Consider the following 21,118-nt stretch of genomic DNA (forward strand, 5'->3'; position numbering starts at 1 on the left):
ATGCAATGAGGTTAGAATATTAATATTTGTGGTAACTTCCACCTTTTATGTTCTCCTTAAAAGAGTCTTTGAAGATGCTTTTTGAGGGAACTAGTTAGTTTCCTCAGGACAGCACCCCTAAACTTCACTAAACTACTAGATAGCATACATGTAAGCCAAATATCATTCATCTCAGAGTTCCTTGGTCAACCTTCCTCTTAATGTTATTTTCAAACTGATTAAGCTTGCATTCTATATTTGGTGGGAAAACCTGTGGTTGCCTATTTATTCAAATACACCCATATATTTTCTGTTTATTTGCTCTTCATTTATTCCAAACTCTCTGACTGTCCTTCTGCTTGACAGTCATTTTCCTTCTACGTGAATACAGTTTTTTATTTTTTTATTTTATTTTATTTTTATTTATTTATTTATTTTTGTGATAGACACAGAGAGAGAGGAACAAACAGGCAGGAAAGGAGAGAGATGAGAAGCATCAATTCTTCATTGCGGCTCGTTAGTTGTTCATCTATTGCTTTCTCATATGTGCCTTGACCAGGGGGCTCCAACACAGTGAGTGACCCCTTGCTCAAGCTGGCCTTGGGTTCAAGCCAGCAACCTTTGGGCTCAAGCCAGCAACCATAGGGTCATGTCTATGATCCCATGCTCAAGCCAGCAACCTCGTGCTCAAGCTGGTGAGCTCACACTCAAACCAGATGAGCCCATGCTCAAGCCGACAACCTCGGGGTTTTGAACCTGGTCCTCCGCGTCCCAGTCTGATGCTCTATCCACTGTACCACAGCCTGGTCAGACAGTATTTTCTTTAATGCAGGTCTTTTGGTGGAAAACACAGGTCTGAAAATGTTTCTTTTTCTTGTGTTCTTGAAGGATGTTTTTGCTGGGTACAAATTTCTAGAATAACAGATTGTTTGTTTTTCCAGAATACTGAAGATATCGTTCCATTACTAGGAGGATACAAACAAACAACTTTGTTCTTTCTTACTACTTGCCCAGGAAATTTGCTCTGCAGCCCTCATCTTCACCATTCCAGGATGAAAAATCAGACAGTTCCTACAGTTTTTCTGGTCCTTTTCAGTTAATAAGAATCCCAGACCAGTCTCATTCAAAGCTCCAGATTCTCATTTCATGTTAAGACTTTTCCCACTACTTAATGCGCCTGTCTGAGGCATAAAAGCCTGGAAGGAAAGGGATCATAGTAAGCTCCTTCTGTTTCCTTACTCCATGCTCTTCCCCCACTCACTAGCTGCTTTTTGGAACTCTTTAGGGCCAAGCACCCAAAGCAAGCAAAAGAAATGAGGTCTTACTTGACTTCTGGATGTAGCACATGTCCATCCTAATTGTTTCTTCTGAAGAGTCACTTTGTGAGGTATTGGAGCCCTCTCCCCATCTTTTGTTCTCTTGAGTTAGGCCTTTCCATCCAGGCTCTCATCACTATCCTTCAAGCTCCTGGCTTCCAATAGTCCACCCCTCTGCTGGAAACACCTCTTGAACAGGCTGTCTACCTCTAATCCCAGGACCCTCTGAAGGGCCCACATCTGGTCCACAAGAAACACTTGAATCATTGTCTTACCATTCCCATTGGAGCCCTATCTGTATCTGCTGCAGGCAGGCACAGTGCCCAGCTTGAGTCTAATATTAGTTCCTCTGTTCCAAAAACTCCAGGTAACATACATCAAGTCCTCCAAGCCCCTCTCAGCTTACTTGAAGTTGGAGCAAGGAAACACCCCCTCCTTCCCTATTCCCAGTATGGTGAGATTGATGCTCTGTCTTCATCTGTCAGTGTACCCTTAACCTTCTCTTACAAAGCCAAGATGATACAGGATGTCCCTGGCTGTCAGAACCAGGTTTCATTTAATCCCTTTACAATTCCACATAGACAGTGTGATGGTTAATTTTATGTGTCAATGTGACTGAGCCATGGGGTGCCTAGACATTTGTCCCAACATTATTTTGTGTGTGTTTACAAAGGTATTTCTAGGTGAGATTAGTATTCGAATTGACAGACTGAGTAAAGAAGATAATTGAAGGCCTGACTAGAACAAAAAGGCTGATAAGGAACTTCTCCTATCTTACTGCCTTGAGTTTTGACATGAATTAGTCTCTTCCTGCCTTCAGACTCTATCTGAAAAAATGGCTCTTCTTGGACCTTGAGCTTGCCAGTTTTCAGACTGGTACTCCTGGGTTTCAAGCATGCTGACTATAAATCTTGGGACTTCTCAGCCTCTGTAATTACATAAGTCAATTCCTTACTATTTTTACAAGTGAATCTTTTTTTTTTTTTTTTTTTTCTGAAGCTGGAAATGGGGAGAGACAGTCAGACAGACTCCCACCTGCGCCCGACTGGGATCCACCCAGCACGCCCACCAGGGGCGATGCTCTGCCCACCAGGGGGCGATGCTCTGCCCATCCAGGGCGTCGCTTTTGCCGTGACCAGAGCCACTCTAGCGCCTGGGGCAAAGGCCAAGGAGCCATCCCCAGCGCCCAGGCCATCTTTGCTCCAATGGATCCTTGGCTGCGGGAGGGGAAGAGAGAGACAGAGAGGAAGGAGAGGGGGAGGGGTGGAGAAGCAAATGGGCGCTTCTCCTATGTGCCCTGGCTGGGAATCAAACCCGGGTCCCCCGCACACCAAGCCAATGCTCTACCGCTGAGCCAACTGGCCAGGGCACAAGTGAATCTTATTGGTTCTGTTTTTCTAGATAGTCCTGACCAATGCAGACAATCTTGTGCCTTGCTTTAGATTGCAAAAGTCCTTAAGTGCTTATGACTTTTCTCTCAATTCTTTTAGGGCTCTGTTGAAACTTAGAAACAATAATAAAGTCACATTAAAATTATGCCTGATTATTATTCTGTAATTTTTTAAGTTTTTTTGTAATTCTGATGATTCAAATAAGGATTATCTATGAGACACAATACATCTTCAGATGCAGAACTTTCACCTGAATGGGTTATGTTCCCCTCTTCCCCCAGCCTCCTGTAAAAGTGAAAACAAAAATGAGTAGGTTATTCCCATAGGGTTCTATGGAAACAAACCAATTATCCTTTGAGTTTGCTCCCCTCTCCTGTTTCATAGTCCTTTCTCTTGCTTCACAAACATCTGCACAAGCAGCTATACACTCCTTCCTCTCACCAGCAACACCAGAAGCTGAAAAATAGTGAAAGGAAGCTATTGCTGCCTAAATGCTGCTGGGAGAACATTGAACGAAAAAGAGTAGGCCCAGCAACCTGTGACCATGGAGATGGTTTGTAATCAGCAAGCCAAGGACCTCGCCTTCCTTCCTTCTCTGGGCATTCAAGACATGGTTGGTTTAGAAACCCTGAACCCACAGACTGTTTTCTAGCAACTGCATAGCAACAGGATTAACATACTGTAAATTTAGCAGTCAAAAATCAGCTCATGTCTTGCTTATCAGAACCAGAGTTATGACAGCAGGACACGAGGCTTCTTTTTCCAGTTGCAGGGCATACTTGATAGCCTGAACTACCTTTTCCATTGAAACAAAAACACTGGATAAAATGTAAGCATTTTCTTTCAAAAACACACTGCTCAGCTAAACACAAAAAGGAAGAGACTCTACAGAGGCCAAAATGAAGTGAAAGCAGAAACCTCAAAACAAAGCCATTTTTGTCTTTCCACGGCTGCAAAGACTTGGGCTCATTAAGTAAAACCTGAAACCCCACTAAGGTAGAAAGTCTGTCAGAAGACTCCAGCCAAACCCTTGAAAGATCCACACCCTCCAGGTAAGAGTAGACAGGGAACAACCCTTTATGCAAAAGACAACCACAAAGAAATGTACATGCTTTGATCTTGGTGTTGGGGCAGCAGGAAATCTTCCCAGGAAAGTGTACCCACAAGCCAGTCTTTGAATGAGTTTGTTGTTGGAATGAATACTTTGTGGTAGTGCCTTGGGATGATTCGCAGAAATTCAAGTAAATCCTCTCTAGAGGAATAAAATCTCAACTGACGACATGAAGAAGTGCCGCAATTTTCCAAGGAAAATGAGCAGCTTAGTCTCTTTTTAAAAAAGAGAGAATGGCCCTGGCCGGTTTGCTCAGTGGTAGAACGTTGGCCTGGCATGCGGAAGTCCCGGGTTCGATTCCTGGCCAGCGCACACAGGAGAGGCGCCCATCTGCTTCCCCACCCCTCCCCCTCTCCTTCCTCTCTGTCTCTCTCTTCCCCTCCCGAAGCCGAGGCTCCATTGGAGCAAAAGATGGCCCGGGCGCTGGGGATGGCTCCTTGGCCTCTGCCCCAGGCACTAGAGTGGCTCTGGTTGCGACAGAGCGATGCCCCGGATGGGCAGAGCATCACCCCCTGGTGGGCGTGCCGGATAGATCCCGGTCAGGCGCATGCGGGAGTCTGTCTGACTGCCTCCCCTGTTCCAGCTTCAGAAGAAAAAAAAAATCCAAAAAAATAAAATTAAAAAAGAGAGGATGATCACCTAATACACAAGGAAACAAGATACTGAAATGAACAGGCAGAACATTCCCCAGGCAAAACAGTTCACAGCAAGTCCAAATATTGGCAGTGTGAGCTATGGAAAACAACATTTTTCTGCAACTTAGTCCTTGCCTATCTTCTCCTGTCCCCAAATGTAAGCACCCCCTTCGGTGTCCTGACTCTCGGTCCCTTTGTTTCCTCAGAGAGAGATACTGCTCTTGCTTTTCTTCTTCTTCAACCTCTTTCCCCAAGGACTATGAACATATCCAAATCTTTCCCTTTAAGGAAGGAAAGAAGGAAAAGAGAAAACTCACTTCCCCTCATCTAGCTTTACCAGTCCTACAGCTAAGTTTTTCTAAAGCTTTCATATGTCCACCCTTAGGCATTGCCCATCGACCCCTCAGATGACCTCTAGTTCCCCCACCAATCTTCCAAAAAGGCCCTTACCCAGTTGTCAAGGTCCTAAATCACATTTCTAAATGCACTTAACTATACTCTCACCTGTTATTGCTGAGCTACTGGCCACTCCCTCCTTTAAGAAACTTTTTCCTTCTTCCGCTTCTGTGAAGTGAGTTTCTTCGAATTTTCCTCTGATCTCCCAGGTCATTTCTTTCCAGTCTCTTTTGGGTGTTGTGTCGCCTCAAGCCACTTCTTAAAATGTCGTTGTTCTAAAGTTTCTGTTCTCAACACTTTTCTGATGTCAACAACAGTTTGCTGATACCAATCTAATATCAATAGACATCCCCAGTCTCAGGTGCAGAGAAAGGAGAAACTTTATTCAGGGGAACAATTTGCAAACCAGAGAAACAGTACCCTGGAGTGCTCAGGAGGCTTTTTATAAAGTTTCCACCTGGTTCCTAATTGGTCTGTTTTTTAAGCAAATGAGAAATCCAAATTTGCACAATCTGATTGGTCCAAATAGCAGTGTTCTGATTGGTTGACTTCTGTGATCTAGTCACTGTAGAGTTGCTGTGATTGGTCAGGACATATGCAAATGAGGATAGAGCTGCACAGTTCCTATTGGGTGGGCAAGTTTCAGTCTATTGGTGGAAGGAAATACAACATCAGGATCTCTTGCTAGTGTGTGTGTGTGTGTGTGTGTGTGTGTGTGTGTGTCCCCTTTGTGAGCAATGGCTGCTGGGCTCTTAGAATTTGTGCCCAGTTAACCAGGAGGAGTCCTTGGCAGTTATATACCTTCTTGCTGTTCACACTGGCCCTATCATCTGTTCTCATAGCTTAAAAACAGCTGTTATCTCTGAGGCATGTGTATCCTGGATGTGAGTATCTTTCCAGAGGGCACTCCAAGATAAGTAATTTTAAGAGAGAATCAGTGTCCAGACCCTCAATTTCCATGTGTATTGCTTCCTAGGATTAATCTGCCTGAGAATATGCATATATATATATATATATATATATATTGTAAATTAGAAGGTTTCCAAGCCTACATTGAACAAAATTGAAGAAAAATGAAATAAATTTGTGTGATTCTCATTAGAAATAGTTTTTGAAAGAGCAGTATATGAATTGGGCATAGAATGAGAAAGGGTACTGCTATAACAACTTCTCCCATCCATAACTATTTATTTGTCTAAAAAAGTTTCTCAGCATTAATGTCAAGGGAATTTATGCTGAGCCCTGTGTTGTTCTAGCAATGAATAATATTCATTCATGAATACACAAACTAGTAGGTAAAAATTCCAACCCCACCAATCTCATTAAGAGATACATTTCCAAGGCCCTGGCCGGTTGACTCAGCAGTAGAGCGTCAGCCCAGTGTGTGGAAGTCCTGGGTTTGATTCCCAGGCAGAGTACATAGGAGAAGCACCTATCTGCTTCTCCACCCTTCCCCCTCTCCTTCCTCTATATCTCTTTTCCCTTCCCGCAGCCAAGGCTCCATTGAAGCAAAGTTGGCCCGGGCGCTGAGGATGGCTCCATGACCTCTGCCTCAGGTGCTAGAATGGCTCAGGCCACAGCAGAGTAATGCCCTGGATAGGCAGAGCATCGCCCTCTGGTGGGCATGTCAGGTAGATCCCTGTTGGGGGCATGCAGGAGTCTGTCTGACTGCCTCCCAGCTTCTAACTCCGGAAAAATACAAAAAACAAACAAATAAACAAAACAAAAAAAACCAGAGAGAGAGATGCTTTTCCAATAATATTTTACTTTTATGTTTAATAAATGTTTATCTAAATTATATTTGTTATTGTAATCAATTGTGTACTAAGAATAATTTTAATGCTAACAATTTAAAAGAAATTAATGAACATTTAGAGCCTTATGGTCTCAGGAGGAAAATTTTAGTTTCTTTTAATAAACATAAAGTAATATTTGCCCAGACAAATATAAAACGACATTCAAGAAAAATATTTTATGCATAAAAATGCACTACTTCAAGATTACATTTTGTGGAAAGAGTTGAGTGGAAGTACAAGTTCAAAAAGAAAAAGGAGCCTTGGCCAGATGACTCTGTTGGTTAAAGCATCAGCCGGAAGCGCAGAGGTTGCCAGCTCAGTCCCCAGCCAGGGCACATACAGGAATGGATTGATGTTCCTGTCTCTTTCTCCCTTTCTCTCTCTTTCCCCCTTCCTCTCTGGTTAAAATAAATAAATTTTTAAAAAAATTAAAAAAGAAGAAAAAGGAAAGATATAACACTTTCACCCTGCTAAAGAGGATGTTGTCCACATATTTTTTAAAAATCAATAATGGTAGGTAGCAGATCACACATTAAAATGAGCGATGTGACAATCTTCTTTTAAAATGTCAATATATAAAATGCATCAGAAACTATACCTCTTGCAAATACTCAAACCTACAATAAAGAAGTTGATATATCAAAGTTAAAAATGTGTGAAGTAAATACTGAACATTCCAATTATATGATGTTATAGAACAGGCAAAATTAATCTATAGTGAAAAAAATCAGAACAGTGGGTGCCTTTAAGAGGAGTAGGAGCATAGTTTAACTGGAAAAGGGTACAGGGACCTATCCAGGGTGATAGTAATGTTTTATACCTTAAGGGTTCAGAGTTTGAAAAGCAAATGCATTTTTCAAAAATCATCAAACAGTACACTTAAAATGTGTACATTTCATTGAAGTAAATTTTATCTCAAAAAAATAGAAAATCTGTAAATAAATATTTAAACTCTAGGTAATGTTATATATAAATGCTGAAGAGTTTAGGGATAAAACATATTGATGCCTAAAATTTATTTAGAAATGCATAAAAACAATAGACTAACAAATGAAAAAATGCAGAAATAAGTAATATAACTACAGCAAAATGGTTATAGTAGAATCTAGGTGGTAAGTATACGGTGTTCACTGCTTAATTATTTCAACTTTTCTGTCTATTTGAAAATATTCAAAATAAAATATTGGGGGAAATGGGTAAGGGGGATATACTTTTTCATAAGAAGAATTTTTTTTTCATAATTCTCTTAGGGAACATGTGGTTAAAAGTTAGAAAAATTGGTTTCTGTTATCACCATTTGCTGATGAATCTTTAACCTAAACTTACAGCCCAAATCTCTCTTCAAAATCCCAATCATATTTTCATCTGTCTCCTGGCCATTCCATCTGGATTTCCCATTATATCTAAAACTCAACAGAACCAAATATAAATTTACTGTCTTCCTGTGTCAGAAATATCTGGGCCCTGGCCATTTGGCTCAGTGGTAGAGCATCAGCCTGGCATGTGGCTGTTCTGGGTTCGATTCCCAGTCAGGGCACATGGGAGAAGCTACTATCTGTTTCTCTACCCCTCTCTCTTCTCTCTCGCTCTCTTTATATCCCTCCCACAGCCATGGTTTGATCAGCTCAAATGCATCAGCCCGGGCCCTGAGGATGGCTGCGTGGAGCCTCAGCCTCAGGTGCTAAAAATAGCTCCTTTGGGAGCATTGGCCCAAGACAGGGGTTGCTGGGTGGATCCCATTCCTGGTGCATGTAGGAGTCCTTCTGTCTGTCTCCTCTCCTCTCACTTGGAAAAAAAAAAAGAAAGAAGAAAAGAAAAAGAAAAGAAATATCTGATACAAGCAAAAGAATATAAGAATCAAACAAAATAAGGGTTATTTTTCTTACATAACAAGAAATCTGGAGGTAGGTGACTGATGGTATTGATTCAACATTTCAACAATCTCCTGGTTGGCAACTATGCAATTCTCTTGGCCTTTGCTCATATCACAAAATGTTCTATAGCTCCAGTCATCATGTAAGAGTTCAAGACGGGAAAAAAGAAAAAGATTCAATGCCAGTGACAACTGAACCTTTTATTAAGACAATTTCAGATTTTCCAGAAGCCTCCCAGCAGTCTTTCACACAAATTCCATCAATCAGTTTTGTAATATATGGCCACACCTAGCTGCAAAGGAAATCAGAAAGCAAGTACTTAGCTTTCCTATTATCTAAACTGGACATAGGATTGGGTGACAGGTGAGCCCATCTACAGTATATGGATCATTTTCCCCAAAACCTATTCCACCTTCTCTACTCTGTATCTCTGTTAATGGTTCCATTATCTGCCTAGTTGCACAAGTAAGAAACCCAGGCATTATCCTTTCCTCTTTTTCCCCTTCTATTCCTCATATCCATTCTGTCTTGATTTTTTATCAGTCTTTGAATCTCTCTCAAATCTCAGTCTACTTCCTACACCCACTGCCATGGTCTTGGCTCGGGTTCTCATTTCTACCTAAACTGCTATATTTAGTCTCAAAGTTTCAACTTTGAACCATCCTCCCTAAGGTCCCAGCTTGACCATTCTAAAAACAGAAATCTAAGCATTTTATCCTCTGCTTAGATCTTTACTGTGGCTTTGCAAAACACCTAGTTTAAAGGCTAACTTCCGTATTATGTCATTTAATGTATTCCCCCATTTTCATAATTATGTGCTTTTGAAAATGTGTTATCAGTTAGGATGCCCTAGTCCTATCAAGAGTCAGATCCCCCAAAACACAACTTTGTGCATAGGGGAAAGCTGGGGAAGTCTATACTCAAAATTTAAATCTGTTATGCTAGGCAGGCAACCATCTGTCTCTAATACATGTATGCTAAAATTGTATTATGAAAGAACAATCAATTTATGTGTTATAATATGGGTTCTATTCCCAGAGAGTGTAGGATCTCTAATGTATTTTGTCTTAGAGATCTAACATTCAACAATCTACTTGAAGTATAATATCATTGTTGTTAATTCAGCTCAGAGATTTATTAAATGCCTACAATGTACTAGTAGACACTACTTTTTCATTTAGTTCTTTTCTTTTGTAATAAAACAGAAAAGACAGATATAGAATAAATGTTTTATAAAATATTGCCTCTTTCTGCATACCTAATGACTTCCATCTCTGTCTCTGTTTCACTATTTGAAACTTATGCTTAGGCCCTGGCTGGTTGGCTCAGCAGTAGAGCATTGCCTGGCATGTGGAAGTCCCAGTTTTCATTCTAGGTCAGGGTACACAAAAGAAGCGACCATCAGCTTCTCCACCCTTCCCCCCCACACCTCTTTCTTTGCCTCTCACAGCCATGGCTCAAATGGTTCAAGCAAGTTGGCTCCAGGAGCTGGGGCTGGCTCCATGGCCTCGCCTCAGGTGCTAAAATAGTTCTATTGCTCTAGCAAGGGAGCAGTGGCCCCAGATGGGCAGAGCATTGCCTGGTAGGGGCTTGCTCAGTGGATCCCCATCAGGGCATGCAGGAGTCTGTCTGTATGCCTTCCTGCCTCTCACTTAAGAAGGAAGGAAAAAGGAAGGAAGGAAGGAAGGAAGGAAGGAAGGAAGGAAGGAAGGAAGGAAGGAAGGAAGGAAGGAAGGAAGAAGGAGGGAGGGAGAGAGGAAGAAAGAAAGAAATTTATACTTATTACCAGAATCAACACTTTCCTTTTTCTGTCTTCTACTCATTTTTTATAAGTGAAATTCACTTTGACTACTCAAATAAATGTTCAAAACAGATGTAGGCAAAGATGGCAACATGGTCAACTAACACAATACAAGAACAGTCAACCTTTAAATAGTACTTATTCTGTGCCAGGCAATGACCAATATTAACTCACTAACCTCCACAGCTCTGAGATATATACTATTACTTCCGTGTTACAGAGGATAAAACTGAGTCCTGAAGATAGTTTTGTACTTTTGTCAGTTGACTCAAAGTTGTAACCTAACATCTTTCAAACTCACCTCTTTCTCTGTTCCCCTTGGGCTAACAACAGCTCTTAGTTCCCCAGGGGGCCTTTTCTCTCCCTGTTCCACATGCTATCCTATCCTCAAGGACTGCTCTTCCTCTCTACTCAGACTCATTTTTCAAGACCAGTTCAGGCCCATTCTCTGCAAAGCCTTCTGGGCTCAGTGCAGTGGCGCTGGCCCAGACCGCCTCACCTTGCAGTAATTATTTGCTTACAGATCTGTCTCTACCATCAGAGAACGTTTCCACATTGTTGAGTCCCTGGGGCCTGCTGCTACGGGGCCCGGCCTTGTAATAGGCACCTAAAGTTTTGCTGAATTAATGCACAGGCTCCCTAAATTTTACACTTTCTTGTCGCCCCCTCACTGTCTGGCACCACATATTGTAGACACTTAGGCAACCAGGGTGGGAGCCTGATTTTCCAGCCAGCAGCCTAACTTAATAAAACAAAGCAAAACAAAACACTCCCCCTTTTAACTCCCATCTCCACATCACAGTTAATCCCTGAGGTTTTGGATCCCTTTCCATGCTTTCCCATCGCTTGAATCCAGCAGGACCTAGGGTGTCTGACACCCCTTCCGCCTACAGGCCGACAGGGTGGGGAGCAGCCATCCGGGCAGGACAGCCGCGTCCCATGCCTTCTCCCAACCCTGGCCTATTAAGGTTAGAGTCCTCGGAGGAGCGCAGGAGGGGCCGTGGGAGGGTCCCTTGGAAGCGGCCTTCACCGCCAAGTGCGCTTGTTGGCGCCAGAGAACGAAAGGCCGCAGCCGGGGTGCCCCGCGACGGGTCCTGTCAGCTTCAGGACGGCTTCAGGTCCCAATTATCTCTCTACCCTAGGCCACCTTCCTAAGGTTTCCACAGCCCCTGGGCGTGATCTTATCCTCAACCTTCACCTCAGGCCTCAAGTCCCTGCACAGGTCGCTGATTAAGTGGGTCTCGGGTCCCCAGTGAAGTCTCTTTCCTGGCAGATAACCACAGGGAGCGGGACGCCTGCGGGGCACCTCGCCCAACATTGGGAGGGGGAGGCGGTCCCTCGTTCCCGGGGACAGCAGGAGACATGCTCCTACTGGCCGCGATAGTGCCCCCGCCCCTCGCCAGTCTCTTGGCTCGGGGTCCTCCTGGGCCCTCCCCTGCCTGTAGCTGGACTCCCGCCCCGCCCGCTGCAGGCCCCGCCCCCGGTCCTAGCGCCCCGCCCCCTCCCCGCCGGCTCCCGCCGCTCCTGGCGTTCAATCGCCGGCCTGGGGACTCCGGATTCCGCCACTGGGGCCGCAGCATGGGGCGCTTTCGCGGGGGCCTGCGGTGCATCAAGTACCTGCTGCTCGGCTTCAACCTGCTCTTCTGGGTGAGACCCAGAGCCGAGAGGGCTGGGCAGAGGAGGGGGCCGGGCAGGGGCGCGGGGCCGGAGTCCCCGGGGAACAGATCGCTGCGGCGTCCGAGCCGGGCTCCGGGAGAAGGCAGGGTGTTCCAAATGGCCGAGGTGAGAAGTCAGACAAAGAGGGGGGGGGGGGGATGGAGAAGAGAACGGAAAGAGAGAGACTGAGCAACGAGAAATGGTGAGAAGGGGGGAGATACTGTGGCTCTTTCCCTGGAGGAACCTCGCCTCTTAGGTTTTCTTCTCACAGCTGGGGACTCCAGTTGGGAGGATGCTAGCCTCTTCTCACCTCCTCATGGGTCAGCTCCTCTCCAGCGGTGCACACACCCCCTTCTCGCTCTCCTTCCCGCTGGAGCGTGGGCCTGGCCAGGGCGGTGGGAGAGGAGCCCCTGCACCGGGGCTGTCAGGGGGTGGTACTCCATCTGAGCGTGTGGACTCATCACCTGCCTGTGGTGGATTTGTGCAGGAAATTGGGAGTAAGAGAGAATATAGTATGGGAGGGGAGGGTCAACCTTTTTCTGACCATTAGGGAAGGGTCCGGCTAGATGACTAGATGAGAGGAGGTGGTGATGCTCTTCTGTGAAGGGAACGGTGAAAGGGAGGGGCAAGAGCGTCTACCCCAACCCCCAACCCGCAGCCTCTGCTACTTACTAATTATCCCAGGGATGATCTCATTCAACCTTGCATTGAATGAGCATTCCTGGGATTAGTGGTCCAGAGAGTCGGGGCCATGAACCCTGTTTCCTATATTATCTAGGGCTGGATCATCCTTAGATCCTTGGCTATCCTATCTCAGACCCTAAAGGACTATGAGTCAAAGTTTGAAAATTGTCTTCTCTGCACATTTCTTCTTGGGCTTCCTCAAGAGAATGCCAGCCAGTATAACTGCTCAGATAGACCCAGAAGGAAAATACAGATCTTGCTTTGGGTGAAGAAGTTCTTAGAGACAGGAAGGAGCGGCAGGGGCATCGGGTGTTTTGAAACATCTGGGATGGAGGAGGTGGTGGTTGTCCTAGCTGCTTTGGGGAGGTTGTCTTCCTGTGACTGCAGCTAGTTAATTATTGATTGATGGGCTCTGGTTGTGTCTGCAAACCTATTAGCCTAGATGCCTGGGTGACTCCAACAACTCAAGCTCTCAGAGGCCAAGTTGCCATCCTCAGCATCCTTCATCAGGGAAAAGTGTAAATGAGGTAGTCCGAAGACAGCCCCTGAATTTTGAAAATACACATGGCTTTTGTACACCTGGGCACTTCCACCCAATATACTACAGGGAAGGGTATTTCTAAAGGCCTTTATGCTGTGCTTTTGAATAGCCTGGCTCAATTTTAAAAGCTGTTTATTATAAATGTCATGATTTGATGACACCCTTTGCTCTCACTGCTTACAAATTAAAAAGGAGTTGTAGATTAACCTGAGAAGGGATTCTGAGGCTGGGTTCCATGCCTGGTTAGTGCCTGACATTGTGCCAGCCTTTCCAGGGATAACAGGAAACATTATAGAATGTTTTCAGCAAGTCAGGGATAGTACTATGCACACTGCATTCATTATTACACCTAACCCTCACAACAATCCCAAATTGCGTATTATTATTATCCCCATCTTTACAGGTAAGGAAACAGAGGCTCAGGTTAGCTTGCCCAAGGTCACACAGCTAGTGAGTGGAGATTCAAACTCAGACTACTTGCTGCTAAGCCCTGTGGCATGTTACACTCCTAACCTGTGGTTCTCCAAGTGTGGTTGCTAGACCAGCAGTATCAGAATCTTCTGGGAACTTATCATAAATACACATTCTCAATCCATTCTAGGCTTGCTAAGTCAGAAGCTCAGTGGGAAGGCCCAGTGAGCTATTTTAACAAGCCCTCCAGATAATTTCTAATTCATGCTCAAGTTTGAGCCACTCTGTTAAACAATTATTAAACAGGCATTATAAAGATAATTTCTACATGTATAAATATAAATAAATATATATGTAATTTATAAGTATATATAATTTATAAATATAAAACCCTTCTCTAAGCTGCCAATCTAGTTGAGGAAGTGAGACCAATGCATTTAGAACAACAATTAACAAAACAGACAGTACAAAAACAAGTGACAAATTTCATACTTCTGACCAGAAATTCAATAGGGAAGAGAAGCAGGAAGAAAGCGATGTCTGAGTGCCTCGCTGGGTTAGATAGGATCTTTCATATACATGATCTAATGAAGGAGATTAGTGAAAAGTCCATGGCAGTAGTGAGGAGTCAGAACAGTTCTCCTGGAGAAAGCGTATCTAAGCTGAACTGAAGGACTGGAGGAATAGAAGTGGACAAAGATTGAGGGGATGACCAGCAGAGGAACAGAGCAAAGGTGCGTGTGACTACCATCTGACAAAGGGATCAGGCTTGAGTACAGAGATCCCAAGCAGGGTGTGCTTCAGCAGTTTATTCAGACTTCTAGTCCTCTCTTTTTTCATCTGAACAATTAGGCTAAGAGTTGTTGAGAGGATCAAAAGGAAATAGGGCAGGTATCTGAGCCCCCCTTCCTAGGAACCTAGTAGACAGTAAGTGCTCAAAAAATGTTATTACTGAGTTCCTGGCACACAGGAAGCATTCAGTAAAAGTTAGCTCTCTTCCCCTTATCCCTTAATGTTAGGGGATACTGTGTATGTTTGCCAAGTGACTTTCAGCTTGTCCTCGTTTTAGGATAACCACACATTATCTTCTCAATCTGTACTTGTGGACTTTCCCCATGAGAGCGTTAGAGCACTCTGAGAGCAGGGATTTTTTCTGTCTTGTGCACAGCTGTATTGCCAGTGTCTAGAAAAGTACCCAGCACACAGGAGGTGCTCAATAAATGCCTGCAAAATGAATAAATGGAGGTGCAGGTTGGAGGGCTTGGTACAAATGGCCTTCCCAATTTGCACAGATAATCAATTCTCAGCTTTATCTGGAGGACTGAGACCCTCTCTTCCTGCTCATTACCTATTGATTTTTCTCTGTTTGCACAGACTGAGCCCTGGATAGAAATATGGGGCATTCCCGTCTCCTAGTTCCATGGTGTTGGGGGGTGGGGACTGAGGGTCTCCAAATAGCCACTGTCACAGGCAGCCTTCCCACACCTGTACTTGCACAACCAAAGGGAAAGTGCAAACTGAAACAGGCACCTAATGATTTAAGGGCAATGACTGTTGGGGATAAATTACCTAAGTAATACCTCCACTGTAACCGAGGGAGCTTGGTTCTAGAAAAACCCCACCCTAGTTTTCGAAGTTGTTTTTTCTGGTTGGAGCGGTCTGTGGGAAGTATGAGGAAGGGGCAGGTGGTCAGGGACAGTTTTCCTTGAAGGATAAGCTTCAGCTGTGACTTCAGTGTACTGCTCACACCCTTACATGCTGTGTGCCTGCCCTCCTGAGGTCTGAGTCCCCCCTGTGACAGCGCTCCTTTCCTGCAGGGGAACTCACTAGAAGGCAGGCACAGAGGCGGGCAGGGGAGGCGGTCTGTTTTGTGATCTGCACTTTGACAAATCGATTTGCAACCTCATTCTGGCAGGTTGGTTTTAGTTTCCTTAGGCTGTGCTCCTGGTTTTATAAACACTCACTGGATCCTGCCAGGGCGACACAGCACTCCCTGGATCAGGGCCACTGGCTGCATTCACCACTGAATTTTAAAAAACAAAAAGTAAAGCCTAGCCTTGAACCCCACTGAATTAATTTCTGTTATCATGGTTGGTCCCTAACATGAAAGAAACCCTCGCCAACATCTGTCAGGTCTAAATTTGGACACTACTCTTCAATTGATTGCATAGCACATTCCCATGCCTTTCACTGAAATCATCTTTTTTAAAAATTTCCTTTGTTGCATAGCAATGGGAATAACACACCACAGTCCACCAAGCCACATATGTTGGTTTAAAGAGAAACCTGGGCACTGTTTACTCCTTGGTTTATTATTGTATGCTTAGCATTTTCCTATCATTGTGCTGTGTGAGCTGCTCGGGGTTACCCACTGACAGGAAGTAGGACTGTTCATTGTTGAAAGTCAGATGCCATATATGGCTTGTTTGAAGTTGTCTTCTTTACTCCTTACGGTGGTTAATGCAGCCTTGGGGTTTCACTCGGTGATGACTGACAGGTGCCTTTAGGAAAGACCGTGTCACGTGGCCGTGGGAGGGAAAGATGTTTGAGACTACTGAGGCCTACAGAAGTTGCCTCCTCCTCTTCTCTGAACTTCTTTCAAACAGTAACTTCAGAGCTTCGACACGTTTAAAAAAAATACCTGAAGAAAGTGTTTGAGGTCCACCATAAAGCTAGACCACTCCAGAAGGCAGATAGGAATTTCCTCAGCCTTGTTGCAGGATAGTCTCTATTTCTGATTTCTGTCAAGGTAGGAAGAGAGTGGCAGTGGCTAAGCCTCCCCTAACATGGACCAGAGGGCCTAGCGTTGGGAGGGGCAAGGACTCACTGATAGGGGCCAGTCTGCAGCAGCTAAAGCCCTAATTCCAGTCACCTGGTAGAGCTGGGACAGGTCTAGGCAGTGTGTCAATTTATATCCAGGGAACCAGAGCCTGGAAGGTGGACAGTGGCAGCATACTGCCTGGGGGCTGTCCCTGGCTATACTATTATCACTAGGGGAGCTTGGTTAGTAAGTTGTTTAGCTTCTTTGAGCCTCAGTTTACTGATCCATAAAATGGACATGATCAAGTTCCAATATCAGCCTATGGTCTTTGTACAGATAAAATAAGTAAATACATGTAAAGTAGCAAGTATGGTAAATGTGCATAATAAAGACTCGATAACATGTTAGTGGTCATCATATTTAAGCATTAGAAGTGCAAGTGGAAAGTAGAATCCAGAATCCAAGAGGTTTGTAAAGGTAAAGAGACATGGGAAACAGATATCCCAGGTCTAACCAACCAAACTAAGAGGCAGGAGGCTTGTAGTTTATCAAGGGTATGGAGTCAAAAGGAAAGATTCCTTCCTCAGCAGTTAGTCATTTAGCACAGTGGTCCCCAACCTTTTTTGGGCCACAGACTGGTTTAATGTCAGAAAATATTTTCATGGACCAGCTTTTAGGGTGGGACGGATAAATGTATCATGTGACCAAGACAAGCATCAAGAGTGAGTCTTAGACGGATGTAACAGAGAGAATTTTAAAAAAAATAAAACATCGTTCAGATTTAAATATAAATAAAATGGAAATAATTAAGTTATTTATTCTTTCTCTGCGGACTGGTACCAAATGGCCCACAGACCGGTACTGTTCCATGGCCTGGGGGTTGGGGGCCACTGATTTAGCAGACACATGCTGACTACCTACTGTGTGCACCCCACCCAGCCAAGTGCTGGACATTCAAAAATGATTAAGATACAGTCCTTGATCTTGAAACACTTTTGCATTTCTTTCTGTAAAGTCTTTGTTCCTTGAGGGCAGGGAGTGTGCTGTGCCTCCTCCCCCTATCTCTCAGCACCTGGAAGAGGTTTGATGGTAACTGGCATGGCTCCTGCCAACAGGGTTGTGTGCACTGACCCCAGCACAGGAATTGTTTGTCCCCTACCCTGCCTCTGTGCTGCCAAGGGGAAGCCAGTGGGTGGCAATGGGTTTGGTGATCAGTACCTCTCGACTTTCCATGTGCATACAGGTCACCTAGGGATCATGTTCAAAAATATATTCTGGACCCTGGCCAGTTGGCTCAGCGGTAGAGCGTTGGCCTGGCGTGCGGGGGACCCAGGTTCGATTCCCGGCCAGGGCACATAGGAGAAGCGCCCATTTGCTTCTCCACCCCCCCTCCTTCCTCTCTGTCTCTCTCTTCCCCTCCCGCAGCGGAGGCTCCATTGGAGCAAAGATGGCCCGGGCGCTGGGGATGGCTCCTTGGCCTCTGCCCCAGGCGCTAGAGTGGCTCTGGTCGCGGCAGAGAGATGTCCCGGAGGGGCAGAGCATCGCCCCCTGGTGGGCAGAGCATCGCCCCTGGTGGGCGTGCCGGGTGGATCCCAGTCGGGCGCATGCGGGAGTCTGTCTGACTGTCTCTCCCCGTTTCCAGCTTCGGGGTGGGGGGAATATATATATATATATATATATATTCTGATTTCGTAGCTCTGCCTTTCTAATAAGCCTCCCAATGACACTGATGCTGCTGGTCTAGGGAACTCACTTTCAGACCCCCGACTGAGTTGTGGACTGAAGAGGTCAAAGGCTTGCTGGTGGCTCTCATTTCTGAATGGTACAGAGAGTACCCTTCTTTTTGGCGTAATCACCTGGTTTTTCTTAACTCCAGTACCATTTTGCCATTATTGTCTTAAGACTTTAGTTTTTACATTAAGACCCAATAGTTTCTACAATTACCAGGTGGCCACCTATCCATAATGTGTTGCATTTCACTGTGTTATTCTAGAATGTCACCCACGCAGTATCTTTGGGTCTCCAACTATGTGTGACAAAAGAGAACATAACCTCCATCTGCCGCATTAAAATTGACAGTTAATATCACAACAGGGTTGTTCTCTAAAGCAAGTGATGCTATGCTGACAACTGAGACAACAACTCATGACATCACAGTTGCTAAGGAATTAAAGAGAAGAAACTGAGAAAGACCAGTGAGATGAGAATAACAGACGGGCTGAGAGCACACCTTACAGCTGAGTAGGGTGCCTTGGCCTGCCTACTTCCTCCTCTTTGGATTTAATTAGGAACAAAAATAATACAAATAAAATCCATATGCTGTTTTAGCTCATAAAGTGCTTTCATATGCATTATCCCATTTGATCATGAATCACAATAATCTCATGAAATAATATAATCATCCCCATTTTACAAATGTGGAAGCTGAAAGTTAGAGAGCCTGACTAGGCAGTGGCACAGTTGATAGAGCATCAACCTGGGACACAGAGGTCCCAGGTTTGAAACCTTGAGGTCATTGGCTTGAGTGTGGGCTCATCTGGCTTGAGCACATTCTCACTGGCTTGAGCATGGAATCATTGAAACGGGATCCCATGGTTGCTGGCTTGAGCCCAAAGGTCACTGGATTGAAGCTAAGGGTTGCTGGCTTGAGACCAAGATCACTGGCTTGAGTCCAAGCTTGCTGGCTTGAGCAAGGGGTGACTGGCTCACCTGGAGCCCCCTGGTCAAGGCACCTATAATAAGCAATCAATGAACAACTAAAATAATGCACTTACGAGTTGATGCTTCTTATCTCTCTCCCTTCCTGTGTATCTGTATCTCTCTCCCTCTTCTGCTAAAAAAAAAAAAAAAAAAAAAAAGAGAGAGAGAGAGAGAGAGAGAGAAGCAAAGGCAGGATTCACATACAGGTCTGATTTTAAACCCTGTGTTCTTTTTCACTGTTAACTTATGAGGGCAAGGGGAATGTGAGATATGAGAAGTGCTACCAGCTTGGAAAATGTGAAGTCTGTGACCAGGGAGCTTATATCCAGTGTTGGATTTAGTCTTTATACATTCCAGAAATGCAGGTGCAGAGAGATGCATAAAACAGCCCGGATCAGTTCAAGGTCAAGGAACAGGGAGATGAGAATTGAGAGGGGTGTGTACCAAGAAGCTTAATTGCTGTAGCAAACACTAGAAGAATAGTTACCATTATATTAATATAAGCTATATACAGGCTGCTTTCCTAAGCACATTTTGGATCTTTATCTTTACAGTAACCCTCGGTTGTTGTCAACTCCAGTTACATGTGAAAAAAACAGGGGGACTTGCCCCAGAACTCAGAGCCAGTCAGTGACAGAGCTGGGCTTCTGTGTGTGGCCCCAGACTCTGTGGTTTTAACCATTCCAAGTTGGCAGACTAATGGGGAGAGAAGGTTGAAGCTTTGAGAAGCATGTGAATGCTAGGCCTGCGTTCTCCAATATAGTGGCTATGCTGTTAATCACATGACACTATTAAAATTAATTAGTTCTACAAGAAATTTAATGTTTAGCTCCCGAGGCATACTAGCCACATTCTGAGCGCTCAGAAACCATAAGTGGCCAGCTGCTACAGGATGGGAGAACATTTACATTTGTGTCACTGGAGAAAGTTCTACTGGCTAGCTCTTGCCTAAATATATTTACCTTTTCTCTCATAAATTATTTTTTTCTCTTTTTCTCCTATTGGGTCTTCTAAAAACTAAAAAGAAAGAGGGTGAGGAACGTAGTTTCTGGAAAAGGGCGCTGGCATCACTAGAAGGTTTAGAAAACTGAGGGAATTCCAGCTGTCATGGAAAGAATGTAGAGATAACATCAAAATTAGTAAATGGAGGCAGCGCAGACTAAGTTATTGGTACCGTGGGAGTGGTGTTTCCTCTCCTGAGTAAGACCAAGTTTCAGTATGAATGTAACATCAGCGAGTCTATCAGCAAAACACTAAGCACCTGGCACCCACTGTTCTAAGTGTGCAATGTGAACCCATTTAATCTCTTATGGAGGCACCGTCATTACCTCCACTTTGCAGCTGAGAAGCTGAGGGTGAGAGAGAGGTTGTGACTTGCCCAAGATCACCCACTAGTAAATGGCAGAGCCTGACCCAAAGCCAGGATGCCCAGAGCCCCAGGGTTGGTTTGCTACAACTGCTCAACACCAAAGCACAGACATGTGGATGTTTTTATTACCCTGTCTAAGGACATCATTGTTCAATTTTCTAGAAGAGCAGTTGGCAAATGTTCCAAAATATGTGCCAAGCCCTGTCCTCCCCATCATAATGGTGATTGGGTGTCAATTGATAAACTAGAGAATCAGGAAGAGCTGGCAAAGCCCCCCAAGTGGGGAAGGGACAGGGGCCTTGGAAACTACTGCCACTCCTTCAGGAAATCCTCACTTTCCCTGTGCACGCTTGAATCTGTCTAGTCCCCTGTAAATGGCCCAGCACCCCCTGCCTTGATAACCACAATTGTTTCTGGTAAAATTGCTGTTACAATAAATCTCTGAAACATCAAGCTAGACTTTCATAATTTCTACTGGATAACTTGTGTGTGTGTGTGTGTGTGTGTGTGTGTGTGTGTGTGTGTAACAGAGACAGAGAGAAGGACAAATAGGGACTGACAGACAGGAAGGGAGAGAGATGAGAAGCATCAATTCTTTGTTGCAGTTCCTTAGTTCAGTGATTGCTTTTTCATATGTGCCTTGATTGCAGGGCTCCAGCAGAGTGAGTGACTCCTTACTTGAGCCAGTGACCTTGGG

General features: G+C 44.6%; 1 protein-coding gene across 2 annotated transcripts in view; it reads left to right on the plus strand.

The window, feature by feature from the left end:
• The first annotated feature begins 11,812 nt into the window (after positions 1 to 11,812).
• The window catches only part of TSPAN2 (tetraspanin 2), a 49,131-nt gene continuing 39,825 nt past the window's right edge, over positions 11,813 to 21,118 (plus strand). For both annotated transcript variants that reach the window (XM_066268218.1, XM_066268219.1), the window contains exon 1: positions 11,813 to 11,946. In XM_066268218.1, coding sequence (XP_066124315.1) covers positions 11,878 to 11,946 — 69 coding nt within the window. In that variant the 5' untranslated portion in view covers positions 11,813 to 11,877. The remainder of the gene's footprint in view (positions 11,947 to 21,118) is intronic.

The sequence above is a fragment of the Saccopteryx bilineata genome, chromosome 3, assembly GCF_036850765.1.
Source record: "Saccopteryx bilineata isolate mSacBil1 chromosome 3, mSacBil1_pri_phased_curated, whole genome shotgun sequence".
NCBI lineage: Eukaryota > Metazoa > Chordata > Mammalia > Chiroptera > Emballonuridae > Saccopteryx > Saccopteryx bilineata.